This window comes from Lichenostomus cassidix, chromosome 26, assembly GCF_008360975.1.
Source record: "Lichenostomus cassidix isolate B80296 chromosome 26, HeHo_3.0, whole genome shotgun sequence".
Taxonomy (NCBI): Eukaryota; Metazoa; Chordata; class Aves; order Passeriformes; family Meliphagidae; genus Lichenostomus; species Lichenostomus cassidix.
Window position 1 is genome coordinate 3,399,531 of NC_139506.1, and position 20,051 is coordinate 3,419,581.

Here is a 20,051-nt window from a genome sequence, read left to right on the forward strand (position 1 = left end):
CTTGGCCAGCCCCTTGTTCCCGATATCCCAGGAGCAGGCAGGCTGGGATAGCCAAGGAGCTGCCCTGAGGACACCTGTACCTTTATCATCTGTGCCACGTAGCTCTCAGGGCCAGTGTAGTCAGTCTTGTTCTTCACCCTCACCAGCACGATGAAGTACAGGTAGTTCCACATGTTGTGCTCGTATTTGATGTGCTCCTCGAAGGACACGGTCTTGTTGTCAAACTTGTCCCTTTCCAGCCCTGGGAAAGGCAGGGGAGGGTGGAGAAGGACAGGGAGGAGATGGGGAAGGGAGGAGGTGAATGAGGAGCAAATGTGGAAGGAAATCCAGCCAAGTGCATCTCCTCCCAGGGGTGACATTCAAGTGCTTTTAGTAATGAGTTGGCATTTAACACATGAACATCCAAACCAGGGGGTAATAACCAAGCTGGGGTTCAGGAGATTTCTGTTTATAATCACAGAATCATGGAATGGTTTGGGTTGGAAGGACATTAAAGTCCATCCTGCCCTGGGCAGGGACACTTTCCACTATCCCAGGCTGCTCCAAGCCCTGTCCAACCTGCCCTTGGCTACTTCCAGGGATCCAGAGGCAGCCACAGCTTCTCTGGGCACCCTGTGCCTCACCCTCCTAGGGAAGAATTTCTTCCCAAACCCTGCTGCCTCTGCCTCTGCCCAGGCACCTACCCACACAAGCACACCCAGAGGATCTTCAAAAGAAAAACCAGAGAGATTTACTGAGGTGTTCTTTTTCTTTTTTATGCCTTCTGCTGACTGAAAGGATTCCAGACCATTTTCTCTATTATATTTCTTCAATAATATGCTGCTTTTTTTCCTCCACTGGCCAAGGGAAGGTCTCAGGAGTGAGATGCACAGCGACAAGAGCCCCACAATGTGGTTTTAGTTTAACACCTCGTTAGCAGGGTGAAGGACAACACTGAGAATTTCCCTCAGCTGTGTCCTTGTTTAAACCCTTCCCAGTGCAGTGACCCCTCGCCGAACAGATTCAAGTTTTGCAGTGATAAAAACCACAATCCAGCTGAAATTCTTTTCCTTCCCCAACCTTGGAGGGAAGGAAAAGCTTTGGGGAAATTCCTGCATTCCCAACACTCACCACAGATAAAACAGGTGGTCTTCAGGATCTCTTCCTTCTTCTGTTTCTCGCTCCTCAGATCAGCAAAGGTGTCAATAATGACCCCAAAGATGAGGTTGAGGACGATGATGATGACAATGAAGAAGAAGAGGAGGTCGTAGACAACTCGAGCAGGGAACAGGGACTCCTGTGACGGATGACAGGGACAATTGGGTGTCCTGCACGCCCCTGTCCCCGCCCAGTGACACGGCTGTGGCTGAGCTGGATGTGCCACAGCTCGCAGGGAGGGAAGGATTTAGCAGAAGGAAGAGGTGGCAGGCGCTGTCCCCACTCACATCCTTGGAGGGTTTCCTCAGGATGTCCCCAACGCCACCACCGTTGCGCAGTCCGTGGTTGAGGACGGTGACAATGCACATGAGCAGCGTGTCACAGGCACGTTCCCACTGCTCTGGGTCAGCTTCTGCAGGGGACAACAGGGCTCAGAGCATGGCCAGGACACCTGACCCTGGCAGTGGGATGGCTCCAGCTGCAGTGCCTGGTGGGGATGTCCCAACCAGCAATGTCCCAGCAGCTCCTCCAGCAGCCAAACACTCCTGGAGCTCCCACCTCCTTCATGATTTTTTAATAATGTTTAAAAACTCTTTTTTTAAAACATTTTTTATGCCAGGGTCAGTGCAAAATCCCCAAGCCTCTTGCCTATCGTGTCCCAGGAAGTGGATTTAGTTCCCACCATGGAAAATCTGGGATTTTTCTGGGCTGGCTGGCAAATCCACACTGGCACACAGAGCTGGCATTTCCACGGAGCTCTCTTACCTTCCAAGGCAGTGGGGGCAGCAGAGCAGCTGATTTTGTCGCTGCTGCATGACTCCACAAAGGTCTCCACGTTCCTTTGCATCCCCAAGGGATCATCTGCAAGGAAGAGAGCCCAGCCCTGTGAGAGCAGCTCCTCTCCCCAGCAAAGCTCCTCACCACTGCCACAGGCTCCCAGGAAGATGCCAAAATTCTTGGGAAAAAGTTGCCTCATCTTCTCCTACTTTTTCTTGGATTTCAAGCTTTTTCTCAGGGTTGAGACCCCGCAGTGCTGACCCTTCATTTGTTGCTCTGTACCTCCTTTTCTGCCACCACTAACCCCAAACCCTGCCCTGTGCAGCAGGAGCACAGCAGCTGTTCTCTCTGGGACCCCAAAACCAGTGCTCCCAGTTTAAAGGCACACACAGCACACCCTGAGATGTGTATGTGTTGCCTTTTTTAGCCCGGAAATGAAACTTGGGATGATTTTAGTACAGGAGGTAACATGCAAGTGGATCTTTTTTGGAGCTCCAGGGGCAGTTAGGGAAGAATATCCACAAAAGCCCAACCCCACAGGAGTGAATAGTTTGATAGATTTTAGAAAGTTGGCATCATTGATAAAAAGCACCAATTAGGAGGACAAGTGGTGATGCAATTCCCCTCAGGTCAAGCCCTTTCTCTGAAGCCCCAACCCTTGGTATGAATTGTACTTGTTGATGAAAATGTGTCTCAAAGACCTTGGTTCCCAGGAAAAATCAAGACAGGACAGGGGCTTTGTACCCTCCAGGGCTTGGAGCTCTAAAATTAGTTTTGTCTTTCTAGCTGGGGAAAAGGGCAGGGAAAACTACTGGGAAGGTTATAAATACATAAAGGCAAAAACCATCCAGCATCATCTGGAGGTCCCACAGTGCCCCACAGCCCTGAGCACTGCCCAACCTTTGGCTTTGCTGTCCGGCAGCCGATCCACCTCGAGGATGAAGTCATCCTTCAGGAACAGGAAGCCCACGATGGAGAAGAGGTAGACGAGGATGAGGGCGAGCAGGGCTGTCAGCAGGATGGAGCGCCCGTTCCGCGTCACGCTTTTGATGACATTAAACAAGGTCTCCTCACGGTAGATCAAGTCAAACAGCTGAAAGGACCCAGGAGCAAAGGGAGGCTGCAGGGTGCTTCTCTTGATAATGCCTGGCCTATCTACATCCCCTTTTATCCCGAGATCTTGGATCGCTCAGCAGACCTTGACTAACTTTTCTCACAAAGCCTTTAAGTTTCCCAGCTTACTGAAGGGAAGCAGAGAAGAATGGAGTGACTTATGCACAGCAGGAGAGCCAAGAATAGGCCACATGTACCCTGGCTCTGCCCTCTCCTGCTCACGTTGCCTCCCAGCTGACCCAGATAAAGCACACAGCAGATTAGAAAGAGAGATACAGCCCAGGACCAGGAGAGAGACAGCAATAGATACTGTCGGGAGGCAGAAAGCGCAGCCCACGCAAAGATTAGAGCACAGGGAATTGTTCTCTCCGCTATCAATCAGCCCCTGGAAGGTGTCACTGGAGCCCTCCAGCTCCTAAGGCAGCAGCCACGCTGCCTGTGCCCCAAAACATTGATTGTACCAGCCTGCCTGTGCCCCAAACATTGATTGTTTCAGGCTGTCTGTGCCCAAAAAACCTGCATTTATTGTACCAGGCTTCCTGTGCCCCAAACATTGACAGTACCAGGCTGCCTGTGCCCCAAACATTTATTGTACCCAGGCTTCCTGTGCCCCAAACACCTGCAGTTATTGTACCAGGCTGCCTATGCCCCCAGACATTGACTGTACCCCAAACATTGACTGTACCCCAGACATTGACTGTACCAGGCTGCCTGTGCCCCACTTAGTGCAGGTACTGTACCAGGATGCTGTAGAAGAGCTCGTGCACAAACAGCCCCAGGACACTGGTGACGATGTAGCCCACATGGTACAGGAACTCCACATCCATGATCATGGCCTTGTAGCCACGGATGAAGGTGCCTCGGTTGCCCACGAAGCTCACCACGAACACGATCTTGTTGGTCAGCTGGGGGCAGCCAGAAACGGGGAGAATGGGGTTTGCTGAGCTCTGGAAATGCAGGACAACTTCCTGACTGCCCAGCATGTGGCAAACTCACATTGAGAGCTCCCAGGATGTTGAGGGTGAGGCCGATGCCCAGGTAGTAGATGGAGCGCAGGATCAGAGCCACCAGCAGCGGCCTCACCCCGTAGCGCTTGGTGAACAGAGCCATGATGGAGAAACAGATCAGGATCCAGAAGAGCAGGGAGATCAGGGGGGAATCCAGCACCCCTGGGAACAGGAGACACGTGGATGTTAAAGGCAGGGCACTGCTGCTGCCAGCCTGTGCAGACACACTAACGAGCTCTTAGCAGAGGTGGTGATGCTGCACTGCAAAGGTTTGGGTTGGTTCAGGTGCTTTTTGCTGATATATTTTGTAAAATCTTTTATCCGAGAGCTCAGGACCACTGAGATGTTACACATCACCACTGCAGGTGATGGAGGCTTTCCCTGCCAACAGGAATGTATTCCATCACTGCTTCCCACAGCTCCCCAACAGGGGAAGTGCAGCCCAGGAGAAGAGAGGTTTCCCTGAGAAGGAAGGAGTGGGAGGGCTGGAAACTGAAATCCTGACTCAATCCTTTCCTTTATCCAGCAGATCAAGGAAAGCCCCAGACCTGGGGTTTTAGGAGCCCAGAGGAGCCCAGGGATGAGGGCAGGGCCAGTTTTCCTGCATGTGAAGATCCCTTCCCCTTCCCCCCAAGGTGCTGGGGCACTCACCCATGGAAGTGGCTTCCACATAGGGGTAGAAGAAAGCGATGATGATGTTGATGAAGACAGCCAGGTTGAAGGAAATGCTTCCCCAGAGCGTCATTCTGCGGGAGAACCAGTACATCAGCGGCATGCCTGGGGGGAGAGGAGGCAACACACAAACCTCAGCCAGCCTCGTGCCAACCGGCTCCTCCCTGACCCCCTGTGTGCCCCTGGACCCCCTGGCTCATCCCTGACCCCCGGTGTCATCCCAGACCCCCTGTGCCATCCCAGACCCCCTGTGCCATCCCAGACCCCCTGTGCCATCACAAACCCCCTGTGCCATCCCAGACCCCCTGTGCCATCCCTGACTCCCTGTGCCATCCCTGACCTGACCCCCTGTGCCATCCCTGACCTGACCCCCTGTGCCATCCCTGACCTGACCCCCTGTGCCATCCCTGACCCTCTGTGCCATCCCTGACCTCCTGTGCCATCCCAGACCCTCTGTGCCATCCCAGACCCCCTGTGCCATCCCAGACCCCCTGTGCCATCCCTGACCCCCTGTGCCATCCCAGACCCCCTGTGCCATCCCAGACCCCCTGTGCCATCCCAGACCCCCTGTGCCATCCCTGACCCCCTGTGCCATCCCTGACCTCCTGTGCCATCCCTGACCTCCTGTGCCCCCCTGGACCCCCTGTGTCATCTCAGACCCCCTGTGCCCCCCTGGACCCCCTGTGTCATCTCAGACCCCCTGTGCCATCCCTGACCCTCTGTGCCATCCCAGACCCCCTGTGCCATCCCTGACCTCCTGTGCCATCCCTGACCTGACCCCCTGTGCCATCCCTGACCTCCTGTGCCATCCCTGACCTCCTGTGCCATCCCTGACTCCCTGTGCCATCCCTGACCTCCTGTGCCATCCCTGACCCCCTGTGCCATCCCTGACCTCCTGTGCCATCCCTGACTCCCTGTGCCATCCCTGACCTCCTGTGCCATCTCAGACCCCCTGTGCCATCCCAGACCCCCTGTGCCATCCCAAAACCTCTGTGCCATCCCAAACCCTCTGTGCCATCCCAAACCCTCTGTGCCATCCTAAACCCCCTGTGCCATCTCAGACCTCCTGTGCCATCCCTGACCTCCTGTGCCATCCCAGACCCTCTGTGCCATCCCTGACCCCCTGTGCCATCCCAGACCCCCGTGGGCTCTCCAGCTGCTGGCCCCAAACCCACCCAGCCTCTCACTTCCTTAAAAACACTAATGAAGTGTTTTGAAAACATTCCTGCTCATCTGATGGAAGAGGAGTGCACCTTCTCGGTGGCTTTGCTCACATTCCTTGGTTTCCCAGCCCTCTGGAAAAGCTGCTCTGACACCCTGGAATCAGCTTGGCTCTGTCCTCTCACAGCTCCTACACCATTTCTTGTCTGCATCCCAGGGTCCATAGTGTGCTCCCTACTCAGCTCCTGGCATTTACAGCCAGGATTTGCACTCTGAGAGCCCCTGAGCAGGTCTGCAGGGGGCATGGTGATGCCTTGGGATTTTGGCTGCTGTATTTTTTGTGTATCTGTAGTTTTGGTGTGTGGCTCTGGACTCCATATAAAGTGCTAAAACTTCTGTTCCCACCATTTTTTTTAGACAAAACAATTCCTCTGAAACTCGAGATACAAGGACACTTTGCTGCCTCAGAACCTAAAAATATGGAAATAACAGTGAATTGGGGAGAGCAAATTTGGGGTAATTGACATCATTACCTGAAGGTGCAATTGGAGGATTAAGGCTCAATATGTTAATGTACAGAATTATAAAATATGAAAACCTCATGACTTGTAATCTATTTTTGGGTGTAGCCTCATGAGTAGGCTCTGTCTGCCCTAAATGCACCTGAAGGCCTTCAATAAATTTATCTCCTTTTTTTTCTCCTAGCTTTGTCCAGCCCCTGTTTTAGGCAAGCCTGTCAGGCACCAATGGAAACAGGTTTTATTTCCCATGTGCAGCTGAGAGATCCTGGCTCAGGAAAAGGCAACTGAAAGGACTTTCCAGGGAAAACACCTCAGGTGGAATCCCAGGGAATGTGAGCACCTCAGATTGTGGAGAAACTGCCCTGGCAGCAGGGAGGAATTACATCCCTGGGATTTTACCCCTCATTCCCCACACCCTGCCAGCTGTGTGATGCTCTGCAGAGCCAGGGCAGCTCAGCAATGCCAATCCAGGTGTGCAGCCCTTTCCCAGCAGGAATTCCTCCCAGTTTCCCACCGGGGTAGCCCTGGGAAAGGCTCTGCCTCGCTCTTACTGCGCAGCTTCTTCTGCCACTCCATCTCGTTGTGCAGGAAGGAGGACTGGTCGAAGAAGTCGCTGACTTTGCTGCCCTGCTCGTCCTGCTCGGTGGTGGTGAACAGGCGATATTTGGTCTCCTTGGTGAGGAACTCACAGATCCCAGGCACGGGGAAGATGATCTGCTCCATGCTCCTGTCCAGCCGCACGATCTGCAGGAAGCAGGACAGGGAACCCTCACATCCTGCCCTGCTGGGGCTTTTCCCTCCCTCCCAGATCCAGCTGCTTCCCTCCCCTCTCTCATGGGGATCTCCATGGATCCCATCCTGCTCCACGGGATCCAAACATCACCAGCCACTCGTTTAGGAGCTTCTAAATTCACCCAGAGGCAGCCCTGGCTGTGCTAGGGAAAGCTGGGAGTGTGGGAATAGGGAATCCATGCCAAGGATGAGGCTGCTGGACCAGCTGCATCCCAGTGCTGCTGGGAGAGAAGGGAAGGGTCCAGGGGGCTGCTGATCCCTCAGTTCCTGGAGCCAACGCTCCTGCCAGCACGGGGATGGGAAGAGGGGACAGCTCCTGGTGCAAAATCATCGGACATGAGGCATCTGGAGCCTGGTGGGATTCATGGACCACGGGGAGGCTGGAAATCCAAGAGCCAGGAGGTCTTGCCTCGATTTGGGATGTGTGTTTCTCGTAATAAGCCAGCGGATCCTCCTCTTCCTCCTGCACTGGCGCCGTTGACTTCAGCATCTGCGACAGCTGCTTGTTGTTGAGGCTGAGCTGGGTGGGGAGAGGGAGAGGATGAGGATCCAGCCAGAAGCTGGATCCGGCTGCTCCCACAACGTGCCTCAACATCTCCCGCAGCTGATGAGGTTTTCAGGGAAAAGCAAATGAATTAAAGCTTCCAGAAGGGGTGCGAGTGCTCCCCGCAGTGACAGACAATCGATTCCCTGCAATAATTACATCCAAGTGCTGCTAATCCACAAATTACAAACCAGTGCTCACAAAACCCCGGGGAAATCACATTCCTGCTGAATCTTGTCGGGATCTGTGGTACACGGACAGGGAATGGCAGCAGAGGAAGGACTCAGCTCTTCCTTTCTGAAGGGAAGGGGGGAAGTGGGGAAGGGCAGGACACCCCCAGGGCCACCAGCCTGTCACCCCACAAAGTGGCACACACACCTTTGGGCTCATACCTCTGGCTAAAAGGGCATTTATGGGTCTTTCTCTTTTTAATCCCCTGGGGAAAACCAAAATCCATCAAATCCCAAACAACAAAGCCCAGGTGGGCTCAGCAAGGTTGGGAGATTTTGCACCCTCTGGCCAGGGCGGCTCAGGGGGGCTTTGCCTCCATCCCAAGGTGTCCCCATACCATGGATGAGATTCCCTCCTCCTCCTCCTCCTGGATTCGCTTCACCGGCTTCAGGAGCTGCTGCAGAGACTTGTTGTGTCTGGAGAGCTGGGAGGGGGACAGGGATGGTGACAGTGAGCACAGGGTGACAGGAGTGGCACATGGGGCACAGGATGGCCAGCAAGCCACGGCTTTTCCCCACAGCCAAAGAGCACATTTGGTTCCCCACTCTGGCTGGAGGAAATGTGCATAAATACAGAGGAAAACGTGCAAGCTGTGAGCACAGCCTGGCACATCTCTCTGCTCTCACAGCTCCCCACCTGCAGCGCCAGGATGTAAATGTTGTGTCCGACTTCCCGCGGGGAAACCTCGGCGTTCTCACACTCCTCCTCCTGCAGATAGGCCTTCTTGATCACATCCACCTGCAGGGCAGCACAGGGCACTGAGCTCTTCCCCAGCTCCCTGCTTCCTCCTCCAGCCAGGATTTGGGAATAGCCTGGGCAGGAGCACCAACAGTAGGGCAGGGGAGGTGGTTTTTGGGGACAAAGCAGGATGTGCAGCAGGATTTGGGGCAGAGGGATGGGCTGGGGGCTCGGTGGGACATTCCCAGCTCCCTCACCAGTTCCTGGGGACGAAGGCTGATGAGGATCCTCTCGGCATTTTCACTGTCATGCCTGCTCTCCATGAGGGCCAGGAGCAGCTTGGAGGCATTGTCCTGGTGAGGAGGAGCCCTTGGTGAGGGGAGCTGTGCCCTGCTGCTGCTGCCCAGGGCTTTGGGGTGGGCAGAGTCCCCCTGTGCCCTGGCCAAATCCCCTGAGCATGCTGGAGATGCCCCACCCGAGGGTGTGACATGGGCAGGGTCACCTCTGCAGTGCCCACCTTGCCCCACAGCCCATCTGTGACCCTGCCAGTGACATGTCCCCACTGATGCCTGATGAATTTTGCCTATTTTATATACCCTTTCATGTATCTTCTATATATTTCTGTACCCTGTATATGTTTTCTGTACCTTTAGCCTACATGCTTGTAATTTTGGTAGTCTAATATTCTGGCTTAGTTTTAGAGTTCTGCAAGGCAGAGAGACCAAACTTTCACACAAAAAGATCAAAGAGCTCTGTACTACCAAAAACTCGAGGTGTTTGAGGTATCAAAAACTCCTCTCTAAAATGTATTTTGTAAACTGGGCTCTAGCCTCATTTGAGAAAAGATTCTTTAAAATAGACATGACTTCAATTATTAAATTTCTTATTGAAAAACCCAGGACAAATATACTAATTTGCAAAATTTATAAATATTGTATATTCACTACACAGCGTGTGCATCTCAGCGTGTTCCACCTTAAAAAGCTGCTCACCTAAAATCCTATTAAAACACCGAAATAAAGCCCTTTTATCCCTTTAACCACGTCTGGCTGCCTCATAATTCTAAAACCAACCGAAAGGCAACACCAGGACTCTGCACACCTTGAGCTGCAGCACCAGGTCCATGCGGTACTTGCACAGGGGGCTGATGTCGTTCAGGATCAGTGCCGTGATGATGTCGATCCCGTTGGACTCGTGGGTCACGATGCAGCTCTGGGGGAGTCAGGAGATGTGTTATCCTACAGATCCTGCCAGTGCTCCCAGCTTCACCTTCTGGCACAGCCCTGCTCCAAAATGCTGCCCTGCCTGCAGATCTGCACCCCCAAACCTTCCCTCTCCCCACAAAATCAAAAATTCCATTCACACCACAGAACTATGGACCCCAATCTGCATCACCACATTTTGCTGGATCCCCGTGACCTCTGCTGCCCACATTCTGCTCACACTCTGAAATCAAAACCCATCCCTGCCTCTGCTGCTTTCCCACCCATCCCCTCCCAAACCCTCTGGGATCGGGATGAAACACCAGGAATGACCCCCAGGGAGCCCCCAGACCTGGTTCTCGTGGCAGGGCCCCTGGCAGTACTCAGTGAGGGTCTCCAGGGTCTGGGTGATGAGAGCCACGTTGTACTCGTTGATGTAGAGGCCGAGCAGCCCCAGCCCGCCCGTGGTGCTGCCGCACATGATGTCCAGGAACTGCAGCGTCTCACACACCAGGTTGTAGTTGGTTTTGTTGTTCTGGCACCGCAGGAAGTTCTGGGGAGCAGAGGACAGGAATGGGGTGCTGATCCTGCTCTCCCCACAGTTTGAGGGGCTGGGACCACCCCTGGAACCTACAGACCTCAGTCCCACGGCAATTCCTGAACTCCTCCTGCAGCCCCAAATTATCCACAAGGAGTGGGCACTGCAGATGGGGAAACTGAGGCACAGAGCCACAGCATTTTGGGACCAAATTGGGGCAGATCACAGCCTTCCCCACCCCAACCCCACACCCTGTCCCACAGAACCCCAGAGCTGCTGATGCAACAGCATTTTGGGACCAAACTGGGGCAAATCCCAGCCTTCCCCACCCTAACCCCAACCCTGACCCCCCAAACCCCGGAGCCGCAGCCCCAACCTGCAGGTCGCGGTTGTGGTTCTCGCAGAGCAGCTGCAGGAAGCGCAGGATGGGCTCCATGATCAGCACTGTCACCCCCATCTCGTTGTTCTGGCCCTGCTCCCCGGGCTCGTGACCCTTCCGGAACCCCACGGCCATCGGGTACCTCGTGGGGGTGCCGGGCAGCAGGAAGGTGTCCCCTCGCCCTGGAGGGAATTGTCCCCTGGTCAGGTCAGGCTGTCACCCTGCTGAGGGGACAAGGGGACGCGGCTGTGTACCTTTGGTGGCAGGGTCTGGCTCGTCCTTGTCCTCGCGGGGTTTGTTGCCGATGTCGCTCATGTTCACCGACACTGTGGACTTGGTTTCCTGCTGAGCCTTCTTCATCCGGTCGTGCAGCACCTTGAAGAACTTCTCGGATTTCTTGTCGCTCGTCATGAGGTTGTAAAAGGATTTCTGGTGGGAGGACACACTCGTTCAGGTCACCACCATGAGGCACAAAGTGTCCCTGCCTGTCCCTCTGAGCAGCAGCTTCAACTCTCCTGACCAGTCTGGGATAATTTGGGTTTTCTCTGGGATTTGCACACACGATTTTTCAGCTTTCCTGTGACAAGGGTTTGGGATAACCCCAGCGGTGCCCCACAGGAGCTGCATCCCTGAATCATTTTAGGAATTCCCAGCAGAGGGCATCAGCAGAACTCCAGAAACAGTCTGGAACCACCTGTCCCTTCCACAGCCTCCAGCCCTCGGTCCAGCCATGGAGCTGGAAAACCCAAATCATCAGATTTCGGCACAACCAAGAGGTTTTTGGCCAAACCCACTGCCCAGGGCTGGCACCATCACACTGCCCACACCAACCCCTGGCTGCCCCATCCTGCTCAGCACCTGGATCTCGGTGTTGCCGCCGTCCAGCAGCCGGATGGCCAGCAGGATGCTCTCCTGGAAGATCTTCTCGTTCTTGGTGTTCATGATGAGGTCAGCCACCAGCTTGGTGGCTCCTTCCCTGTCCAGCCGGCACTGGACAGCGGCTATGGCTGACCAGTCCTGGTCCTGGCCTGGTGGAGAGGACATGAGGGATGTGATGCTGTGGCAGCACAGAGCCAGCACAGCTCCATCCCTACTGGGACATCTCAGTGCCACCCCTTCACCTCTGCTCCCGCAGAGCTGGGGACATGAAACCTAGAGCTGGCCCCATCACAGCTCGGGAGCTGGGAATTTGAGGTGTGTGGAAGCAGGAAAGGAGGGGAAGGGGCAGGAGAGAGGCACTCACCTCCCCCAGCAGCATCCCCCATCTCCCCCTTGGAGCTGGACCTCTTGTTCTGCAGGTAATTGTTCATGAGCATTTTCCGCAGCAGGTTGCCCTGCCAAGGCAAACAAACGTCACCGGTGTCCCCATGCCAAGGCTGGGGCAGAGCCAGCTGAGCACCCCTGGGTGCCTGGGAAGGCTCTGCCAGCCTGGGAGCAGGGCCTGCACAGACATGGATCCTGGCACTCACCCTCTCCCCATACTTGTTCCTCTTCACCAGCATCTGCTGCAGCGTCCTCAGCACCTTGATGCAGAGCTTCTCCTCCGTCTCCATGAGGTCCTTGGTGTGCTGCACCAGCCTGGCAGGGCAAAGTCACTGTCACACGGCTGGAAGGGACATCCCTGGGGGAACCATCCCCAGCGCCCCTCCAGGCTGCAGGCACACCAGGATGCACAGCCCACCCAGAATGAGGGTCACCAGCCCTTCCTGGCACTCCCGGAGCAATCCCAAACTCCACTCAGTTGGACAGGAACCCCCAGAGCAATCCCAAACCCCCAGGGCAATCCCAAACTGCTAGGGCAATCCCCAATCCCCCTCACTTGGACAGGATTTCCCAGGGTGATCCCAAACCCCTCACTAGGACAGGAACCCCCAAGGCAATCCCAAACTCCATGGCAATCCCAAACTCCAAGGCAATTCCAAACCCCCAGGGCAATCCCAAATCCCCAGGGCAATCCCAAATCCCCAGGGCAATCCCAAACTCCAGGGCAATCCCAAACCCCTCTCAGTTGGACAGGACACAGGGGTGGGGCAAGCCCCAACCCCTCACTAGGACAGAAACCCCCAAGGCAAACCCAAACCCCCAGGGCAATCCCAAACCCCCAGGATAATCCCAAACCCCCAGGACAATCCCAAACCCCCAGGGCAATCCCAAACTCCAAGCCAACCCCAAACCCCACTCACTTGGACAGGAACCCCCAGGGCAATCCCAAACCCCACTCAATTGGACAGGAACCCCCAGGGCAATCCCAAACCCCACTCACTTGGACAGGAACCCCCCACTCTCGCATCGCTGGAACGCCTCTGTCCCCTCCATGAAGAGCAGCTCCGGCCGGTGCAGGACGTCCACCAGCACAGACAGCTCAGCCTCCACCAGCGGCTTCAGGCGATCCTCCAGGGCATTGATGATGTCCTGCAAGCACAGCAGCCCTGTTCAGAGCCAGGGGACACATGGGACAGGGACCCTGCTGATGCCTTCAGGATTTTTAGCTTCTGTTCTTCGTGTATCTATAGCTTTGATGTAGTTCTGGGCTTCATATAAAGTGCTGAAAAACCTCTGTTCCCAGCATTTTAGACAAAACAATTGCTCTCAATTGGAAAATCCAAGGACTCTTCACTGCCTCAGAGCCCCAAAAATTTAAAATATCAAAACAACAGTGAATTGGGGGAGCAGGCTTGGGGTGGTTAACATCATCACCTGAAGGTGTAATTGGAGAACTGGGGCCTGATAGGTTTAATATGACAGAAATTATAAAATGTGAAGATCTCGTGACTTGGGGTCCATTATCCAAAGCCCTCACAAGAGGGCTTTGCCTGCCCTGAATGCACCTGAAGGCCTTTAATAAATTTATCTGCTTTTTATTCTCCTAACTCTGTCTGGCCTCTGTTTCAGCTAAGCTCGGGTAAGACATCACTGCAAGTCCAGTTCCTCCCTGAGCCCCACCATGCCCTGCCCTGCACCTGCAGCTTCTCGATGATGTTCTTGTAGTCCCACTGGTTGGGGGTGGTGGACACTCGGGGGAAGGTGCGAGTGGCTGCCTTGTAGCTCGAGGTGTTCCTCTGCACCGTGCTGGTGGAGCTGCTGTTGAGCAGGGAGCTCACGTGGGCGTCCAGGTCCATGGGCAGCGCGATGGAGCGGCTCTTGGCTGGGGAAATGGGGACAGTGTTGGGACAGCCACCACCCAGATGGGTGTCACCACCCTGTCCTGGCACCCTGCACCAGCATTCACCTCATTTGCAGCAGAGATTTGGGGTAAATAGAAGAATAAACTCCTCCAGGCCAGTGAGGGTTGGAGTGTTCCCACCCATCCCTGCCACGCCCAGCCCAACCCTCACAGCCCCACACAGGGTGGAAACAGGCACCAGTTTTTGGGTTTGGGTTTTTGGGGTTGGGAAAGCCCAGCGTGGATCGGCTGTAAGCACCCTGCCTGGAATTCCAGAGGGAAATCCCCACCCAGAGCCCAAGCACCAGCAATCCTTTCCACGGTGACTCAGTGCTCACAGCCCTCAGCCTGAGTCAGGCACTGCACGCCGAGGGCAAAGTCCTGGCCAGGGAAAACCACTGTCAATGTTGGCTTTGTGTCTGGGCAGAGACACGCCAGGGAGCTCCCAGCCAAGCCCAGGCTCTGCTTATCCCCACACCACCCTGGGCGTGCTGAGATGGAGCTCAAAAAAGGCACAATCCAGAGCCAAATGTCCCCATGCCCAGCTGGCAGCCTCTCCCCTTGGTGTCCTGCCACCTCCACAGGAGAGACAGTGTGTCCTGCTCGCTGCTGGGCAGACACAGGCCAGGGTGGCCATGTCCCCTGTCCCCAGGGCAGTCTCCTGGCTCCTTACCGACCATGGCCAGCGTGCGGATGCAGGACTCCACCGAGCTCTTGTGCTGCTGCTGCAGCCAGGGACACTCCAGCAGCCTCATGGTGGACTGCAGAAGCTGCACCACGATGGTCTGGTGGGTCTGCAGGAGAGAGCAGGCAGCTGTGTGTCAGCACAGCCCGTCTCTGGGGGACTGGCTGAGCCGCTGTCCCCTCCCTGCCACCCTGCCCACGCCCTGCCACCTGCAGCGAGGTGCTGTTCTCTGAAAAAGGTGAGCTGAAGAAGGCGTTGATGGTGTCCAGCACCACGGTCAGCACGTACTTCTCCAGCGTGGCGTCCGGCAGGCGCTTCTCCCGCTTCTTGCACATCTGTCAGGACAGGAGAGAGGGACTCTGATGGCACTGGGGTGAGGTGAGCTGCTGGGACCACGCTGAGCTGAAGGATGTGGCCGGTGACACAGGCCCAGAGAGTCCTGGCCACTCCCCAGCCCCAAATGTGGCAGCTGCAGGAGTCCCCACATTGCCCAAGCCCCACAGGGCCTCGGTGACACAAACCTGTCCCCATCCAAGCCACCACTGCCGTGTCCCTCCCACCCAACCCTCCCCACACACCTGGGCCATGTCCAGGGTGAAGTTCTCAAAGAGGGTCCATATGTGGTTGCTGGTGTAGATCTCCTTCATCTCCACCTCTGTGTCCACGTAGCAGTGGTTGACAAAGTTCACATAGGCCATCTTCACCTGCCAGGGAGCGAAAAGAGGCAGGGAAAACCATCAGGGGCCAATCTATGCAGAGCCACCAGTCCCTCCTGGCTGCCACCCTGTACCTCTGTGATGCAGTCCTCGTGTGTCACCACCCGCACCACGTCCTCCAGGGGCAGCAGGGATGTGCACTTGATCTCGGTGTAGACGTTCTTGCCCTCGGCACAGGCGGCCAGCAGGTCCACCAGGGAGATGTGGTACATCAGGGGGCTGTTCTCCTCCACGCCATCCCTGGCTGCTGTCATCATCTCCAGCAGGGTGGCCAGGGAAGCTTTGTCATTGTAGAAAACCACCACATCGTCCCCGGCGTTGGTGAGCTGCAGGGAAGGGTCAGTGCTCAGTGGTCAGTGGTCATCACTCTGAAAAAGGAGGGGCAGAAACCTCCAAGGACAACAGTGAGGGATGAGCAGGGAGGGATTTTGGGTGGCCAGAAAGGGTGACAGGGATTTGTGTTTACAGGGAAAACCAGGTATTTGCAGTGCAATCACAAACTGTGGGACTCCCAGTCTGGCTCTTGGATGTCACACTGAACTCCCAGAGATGGTTCCAAATCCAGCTTGAAGGCTCTTCTCAAGGAAGAAGCCAACGGTGCAGATTCCAAGAGCCACACCTTGCTTCCCCCCAGCTCCTGCCCCGCAGGAGAGCTCCTCACCTCAGTCATGATCATGTCCTGGCACTTCTTGACGTACTTGCCCTCGGCCTTGATGATGGTGTGCAGGAAGTCGAGGTACTGGACGTGGCGGCCGTGGGTTGCCACGCAGTGGATGAAGTGCTGTGGCACTGTCTCGTTGATCTCTGAGCACAGCTGGTAGTTGTTCAGGAAGATGTGCTGCATGGTCTCTGCCTCCAGCAGCTGGGGACAAGGGGCAGAGTGAGCTCAGGGAGCTGCAGGGATCCTCCTCAGCTCTGTCTCCTGGCTTCTCCATTTCTCGCTCTCAGCCCTGGGAGCAGTGCTGAGTTCCTCCCAGTGCTGCTTCCCCCTCCTCACCCCCGGGGTCAGGAACAGGTTGAGGTGTTTGTGCAGCAGGGCCTGGTTCTCCTGGTTGCCAGCACAGAACTTCTGCAGGAACTGGTGGGTGAACTTCAGGATCTCCATCATCTTGGCATCTCCCTGAGGAAGGGACAGAGGAGCAACAGGGAAACATGGGAGTGGCAGGAAGCCACTCAGGGAGGTCCCCACCTGTCCCCTGTTGCCCTGGGAGCTCAGGACCAGTTGGTTTTTCCCACTCACCTTCTCGTAGGGAATCTGCAGCAGGTCCAGCATCACTTTGTGGGCATCCATGTTCTTCAGCAGGCGCTGCTGCTTCTTGCGCACCTGCTCCCCTACCCCACACATCTTGTTCAGCCGCTCCAGGATCTGGGGACAGAGGGGTCAGGGTGGGCAGGGGCTGAGCCTGGAGCCACCCAGGATGGCCACCAGCAACCAGGGCTGGCTGGCATTCCAGAGGTTCCCTCCAGAATCCTGGGTGTTCCCCGCTTTGCTCGTGAGTCTTGGGATTTGGGAAATCATGGTGGTGCCCCGCAGATCCCTCGTGGTTGTCACCCACCCAGTCCCCTCCAGTCCCCCCAGTGCAAGGATGTGACAGTTTTCCCTGTGCTGAGCTGGCAAGAACAAGCCAGGCTTGGACTTGTTTCTACCGAAGCACAGAAAAGCTTGGAAATCCCCCCAGGATTTCACCCCTTCCCTTCCTGCTGGTGCAGCTGGGATGTGCTTTTGGGAACAGCCCAGAGGGTGGGGCTTGGTTTTACTCACGCCCTTGACTATCTGGTAGTTCTCGCTGCTCTTCTCTCCCGGAGCAATGACCTCCTCGTCGGCACCGTGCTGAGGGGGACACAACAGCACTGGGGTCACACTGTGCCACCCCAGCTACACCCACAGGACCCTCCTGGAGCCTCCCTTCCAGGAGGCTGAGAATCCACCGAGAATCCACTGAGAATCCACTGAGAAGGGCTGGATTAAGGTGAGCTGCCCCCCTGCCTCCTTCTCCTTTCCCTTCCCAGATCCCAGGGGCTTGCTCAGGGCTCTCACCTCCTTCTTCTCCTTCTTGTTCCCCTCCCCCGTGCTGTCCCCTTTGGTGCTGCCCTTCTTGTCCACCCAGAGCTCCGATTTCTCCACCATGGTGCGCAGTTTGTCCAGCTCTGACTTGATCACCTTGTAGTTCTCCACGTCCTGGGCTGAGATCAGCAGCTGGACCTGCAGTGACATTTCCAGCTCAGGGCACAAATCCCATTCCCAGATTTCCCTCCAAGGAAAGGGCCAGGATCCACCCCTTGTCCCCCAAGTGTGGGGTGCCCTGTGTCCCCTCAGTGTCACCTGTTTGAAGGTGTGCAGGACCTCCTGCCTCTGGCTGAAGTGCTTGAAGAGGAGCTGCAGGGAGCCCGAGATGAGCGGCGGGTAGTCGTGCATGGTCAGGTGGATCAGCACCCTCAGGAACATCCTCCCTCCCTCGTCATCCACCTCCAGCATGCTGCTCGACTTCCTGGAGCGGGATGGGAGTGCTGGCTGTTAGCACAGAGCTCAGGGACTGACTGTGGTGGCTGTGGTGGCCTTTAGAGCCTCATCCTCCTCATCACCTGTGATGCCTTAGGGTTTTTTCTTCTATATTTTTTGTGTATCTGTAATTTAGTGTATAACTCTGGGCTCCATACAGGGTGCTAAAGGTGCTGTTTTCAGCATTTTTACACTAAACAATTCCTCTAAAGCTTGGAATCCAAGGACCCTTTGCTGCCTCAGGGCCCATTATGTAAACAACAGTGAACTGGGGGGAGCAAATTTAAGGTAATTGGCATCATTATCTGAACCTCTAATTGCAGAATTAAAGCTTGATATGTAAATGGAAAGAACTTACAAATTATGAAAAACTCGTGACCCCTCATCCATTTTGGGTGTAGCTTCTCAAATAGGCTCTGTCTGCCCTAAATGCACCTGAAGGCCTTCAATAAATTTAACTGCTTTTTATTCCCTTAACTTTGCCTAGCCTCTGTTTTAGGTAAGCCCATCAGGGCATCACCTGCAGCTCCCAGCCTGGGCAGGATGGACAGGAGGGGAAGGGGAGCTCTGGGGGACAGGGACTCACCCCACACCAAACATGGCCTCGGCGTGCTCCCCGATCCGATCCAGGTTCATGGCTGCGGCTGCAGGGAGAGGGGAGGGAGTGAAAAGGGTGGACAGCATCATCCCTGTGTCCTGGCAGGAACCCACAGGAACCAACCCCACTCCCTGACCCTGCTCTGAGCATCCACGATAGACATGGGACACCTCATCCCATCAAAACACAACGCCCATCCCACCCCATCTCATGCTGGAGATGTCACCTCTGCCAGCTGTGTCCTCCCAGCCCCTGGGGATTGCTGAGCTGGGGGTGTACCAGGAGCAAAGTGGGAGAGTTACTTGTGGAGTCAAAGGCCGGAGCTGTCCCGTCGGCCGCGCTGTCCTGCATGGGGTAAACCTCCACAAACTCCTTCTTGAAGACAGACAGCAGGTAGGAGATCCTGTAGTCCAGCCGCACGTTCAGGATGAACTGGAAGCAGCAGGGAAGAGGAAACCAGAAGTGACTGAGAGCCCTCCTCATGCCAGCTGCCCCTCTGCTTCAGAAAATCCCATCCCACAGGTCCCACCACTCCATCAGCTCCAACCTGCAAGATCTCCAGGATCTTCAGCTTGGTCTCCATCACCACGATGTTCTCACTCTCAACGCTTCTCCCTCTGTCCACTTGCTCTGGGGCAGAGCCAGCACTGAGGCTGGGGGGACTGAAGATGGACTGCTTCCTGCTCAGCACCATGGTGGACATCATCTGCCCCACGCCCTGGATCGACCTCCGCACGTTCTTCCCTGCAGAGGCAGCCACAGTTAGTGTAGAGAGAGACGTGGCAGAGGACCAAGGGAGGACCCAATTGGACTGGAAAATGCTGTAGATTTGATCAGAGAATGAGCAGAAAGCACCAAACATTTCTTTTGGCTTGGCCAAGGCCTCACCACCCCGTGTCCCAGTGCACACCCAACCGCTAGAGCAAAACAGTGTCTGCTTTTCTTGCCACCAAAACCAGAAAGCACTGGGAAAGGCCATGGAAAACACTGAATAGACCGTGGAAAACACCTCCCTGGCCTTGGACAGGGACTGACCTGTCACCTCGTCATTGTAGACTGCCTGCATCATGAGCTGGGGGTTCTGCACGCAGTCGATGATGCCCAGCAGGGTCCGTGTCAGGCGCAGCAGCTCGCTGAAGCTGTAGAAGCCGAAGTAGATGAGGTTGTGGGCAAGGCTGACGACCTGGGGAAGGACAAGGCAGCTCCAGACCTCGCTGTGGTGGGGTCTGAGCAGGAGAATCCAGCATGGGGGACAGGGACATTGCAGCCAGGCTGTGTAACACCCTGCAAGGTGCTCACCTCGAAGGTGAGCTTGTTCTTCTCCTCGTTGGCGAAGGGCACGGCCTCGCTCACCACGTTGTTGAGATAGTCCTCCACGAACTCCATGGTGCTGGCAAACTTGTTCTTCTTGTCGTCGCGTGAGACGTTGAGGTTGGAGTCATAGCTGTGGTGGGACATGTTGGGTGAGCTGGGGACAGCGAGTGTCCTCACACCCAGCTGGCAGGAGCACTGTCCAGGCAGCTCCTGAGCCATTGTGACCAGCAGTGACGCTGTGACAGATGGAGCCCACGTCCTTCTGAGGGCTCAGACCTACCCAGATCACTCCACAAACGCTCCCCTGCCACCCCCTGTCCTTC

General features: G+C 55.6%; 1 protein-coding gene across 1 annotated transcript in view; it reads right to left on the bottom strand.

The window, feature by feature from the left end:
• Positions 1-20,051, bottom strand: part of ITPR3 (inositol 1,4,5-trisphosphate receptor type 3) — a 40,282-nt gene that overhangs the window by 1,677 nt on the left and 18,554 nt on the right. Inside the window, exons 20-56 of the mRNA XM_085083052.1 lie at positions 19,714-19,858; positions 19,450-19,597; positions 18,962-19,158; positions 18,717-18,846; positions 18,403-18,460; positions 17,640-17,805; positions 17,355-17,519; positions 17,079-17,147; positions 16,557-16,682; positions 16,314-16,436; positions 15,978-16,178; positions 15,391-15,642; positions 15,179-15,304; positions 14,810-14,935; positions 14,589-14,709; positions 13,713-13,897; positions 13,016-13,164; positions 12,222-12,330; positions 11,996-12,086; positions 11,611-11,780; positions 11,007-11,181; positions 10,750-10,934; positions 10,188-10,388; positions 9,735-9,845; positions 8,891-8,986; positions 8,592-8,693; positions 8,293-8,379; positions 7,590-7,700; positions 6,940-7,132; positions 4,686-4,811; positions 4,024-4,196; positions 3,768-3,932; positions 2,815-3,007; positions 1,903-1,998; positions 1,425-1,549; positions 1,111-1,276; positions 81-241 (exon numbers count right to left, since the gene is read on the bottom strand). Coding sequence (XP_084939178.1) covers positions 81-241; positions 1,111-1,276; positions 1,425-1,549; positions 1,903-1,998; positions 2,815-3,007; positions 3,768-3,932; positions 4,024-4,196; positions 4,686-4,811; positions 6,940-7,132; positions 7,590-7,700; positions 8,293-8,379; positions 8,592-8,693; positions 8,891-8,986; positions 9,735-9,845; positions 10,188-10,388; positions 10,750-10,934; positions 11,007-11,181; positions 11,611-11,780; positions 11,996-12,086; positions 12,222-12,330; positions 13,016-13,164; positions 13,713-13,897; positions 14,589-14,709; positions 14,810-14,935; positions 15,179-15,304; positions 15,391-15,642; positions 15,978-16,178; positions 16,314-16,436; positions 16,557-16,682; positions 17,079-17,147; positions 17,355-17,519; positions 17,640-17,805; positions 18,403-18,460; positions 18,717-18,846; positions 18,962-19,158; positions 19,450-19,597; positions 19,714-19,858 — 5,323 coding nt within the window. The remainder of the gene's footprint in view (positions 1-80; positions 242-1,110; positions 1,277-1,424; positions 1,550-1,902; positions 1,999-2,814; positions 3,008-3,767; positions 3,933-4,023; positions 4,197-4,685; positions 4,812-6,939; positions 7,133-7,589; positions 7,701-8,292; positions 8,380-8,591; positions 8,694-8,890; positions 8,987-9,734; positions 9,846-10,187; positions 10,389-10,749; positions 10,935-11,006; positions 11,182-11,610; positions 11,781-11,995; positions 12,087-12,221; positions 12,331-13,015; positions 13,165-13,712; positions 13,898-14,588; positions 14,710-14,809; positions 14,936-15,178; positions 15,305-15,390; positions 15,643-15,977; positions 16,179-16,313; positions 16,437-16,556; positions 16,683-17,078; positions 17,148-17,354; positions 17,520-17,639; positions 17,806-18,402; positions 18,461-18,716; positions 18,847-18,961; positions 19,159-19,449; positions 19,598-19,713; positions 19,859-20,051) is intronic.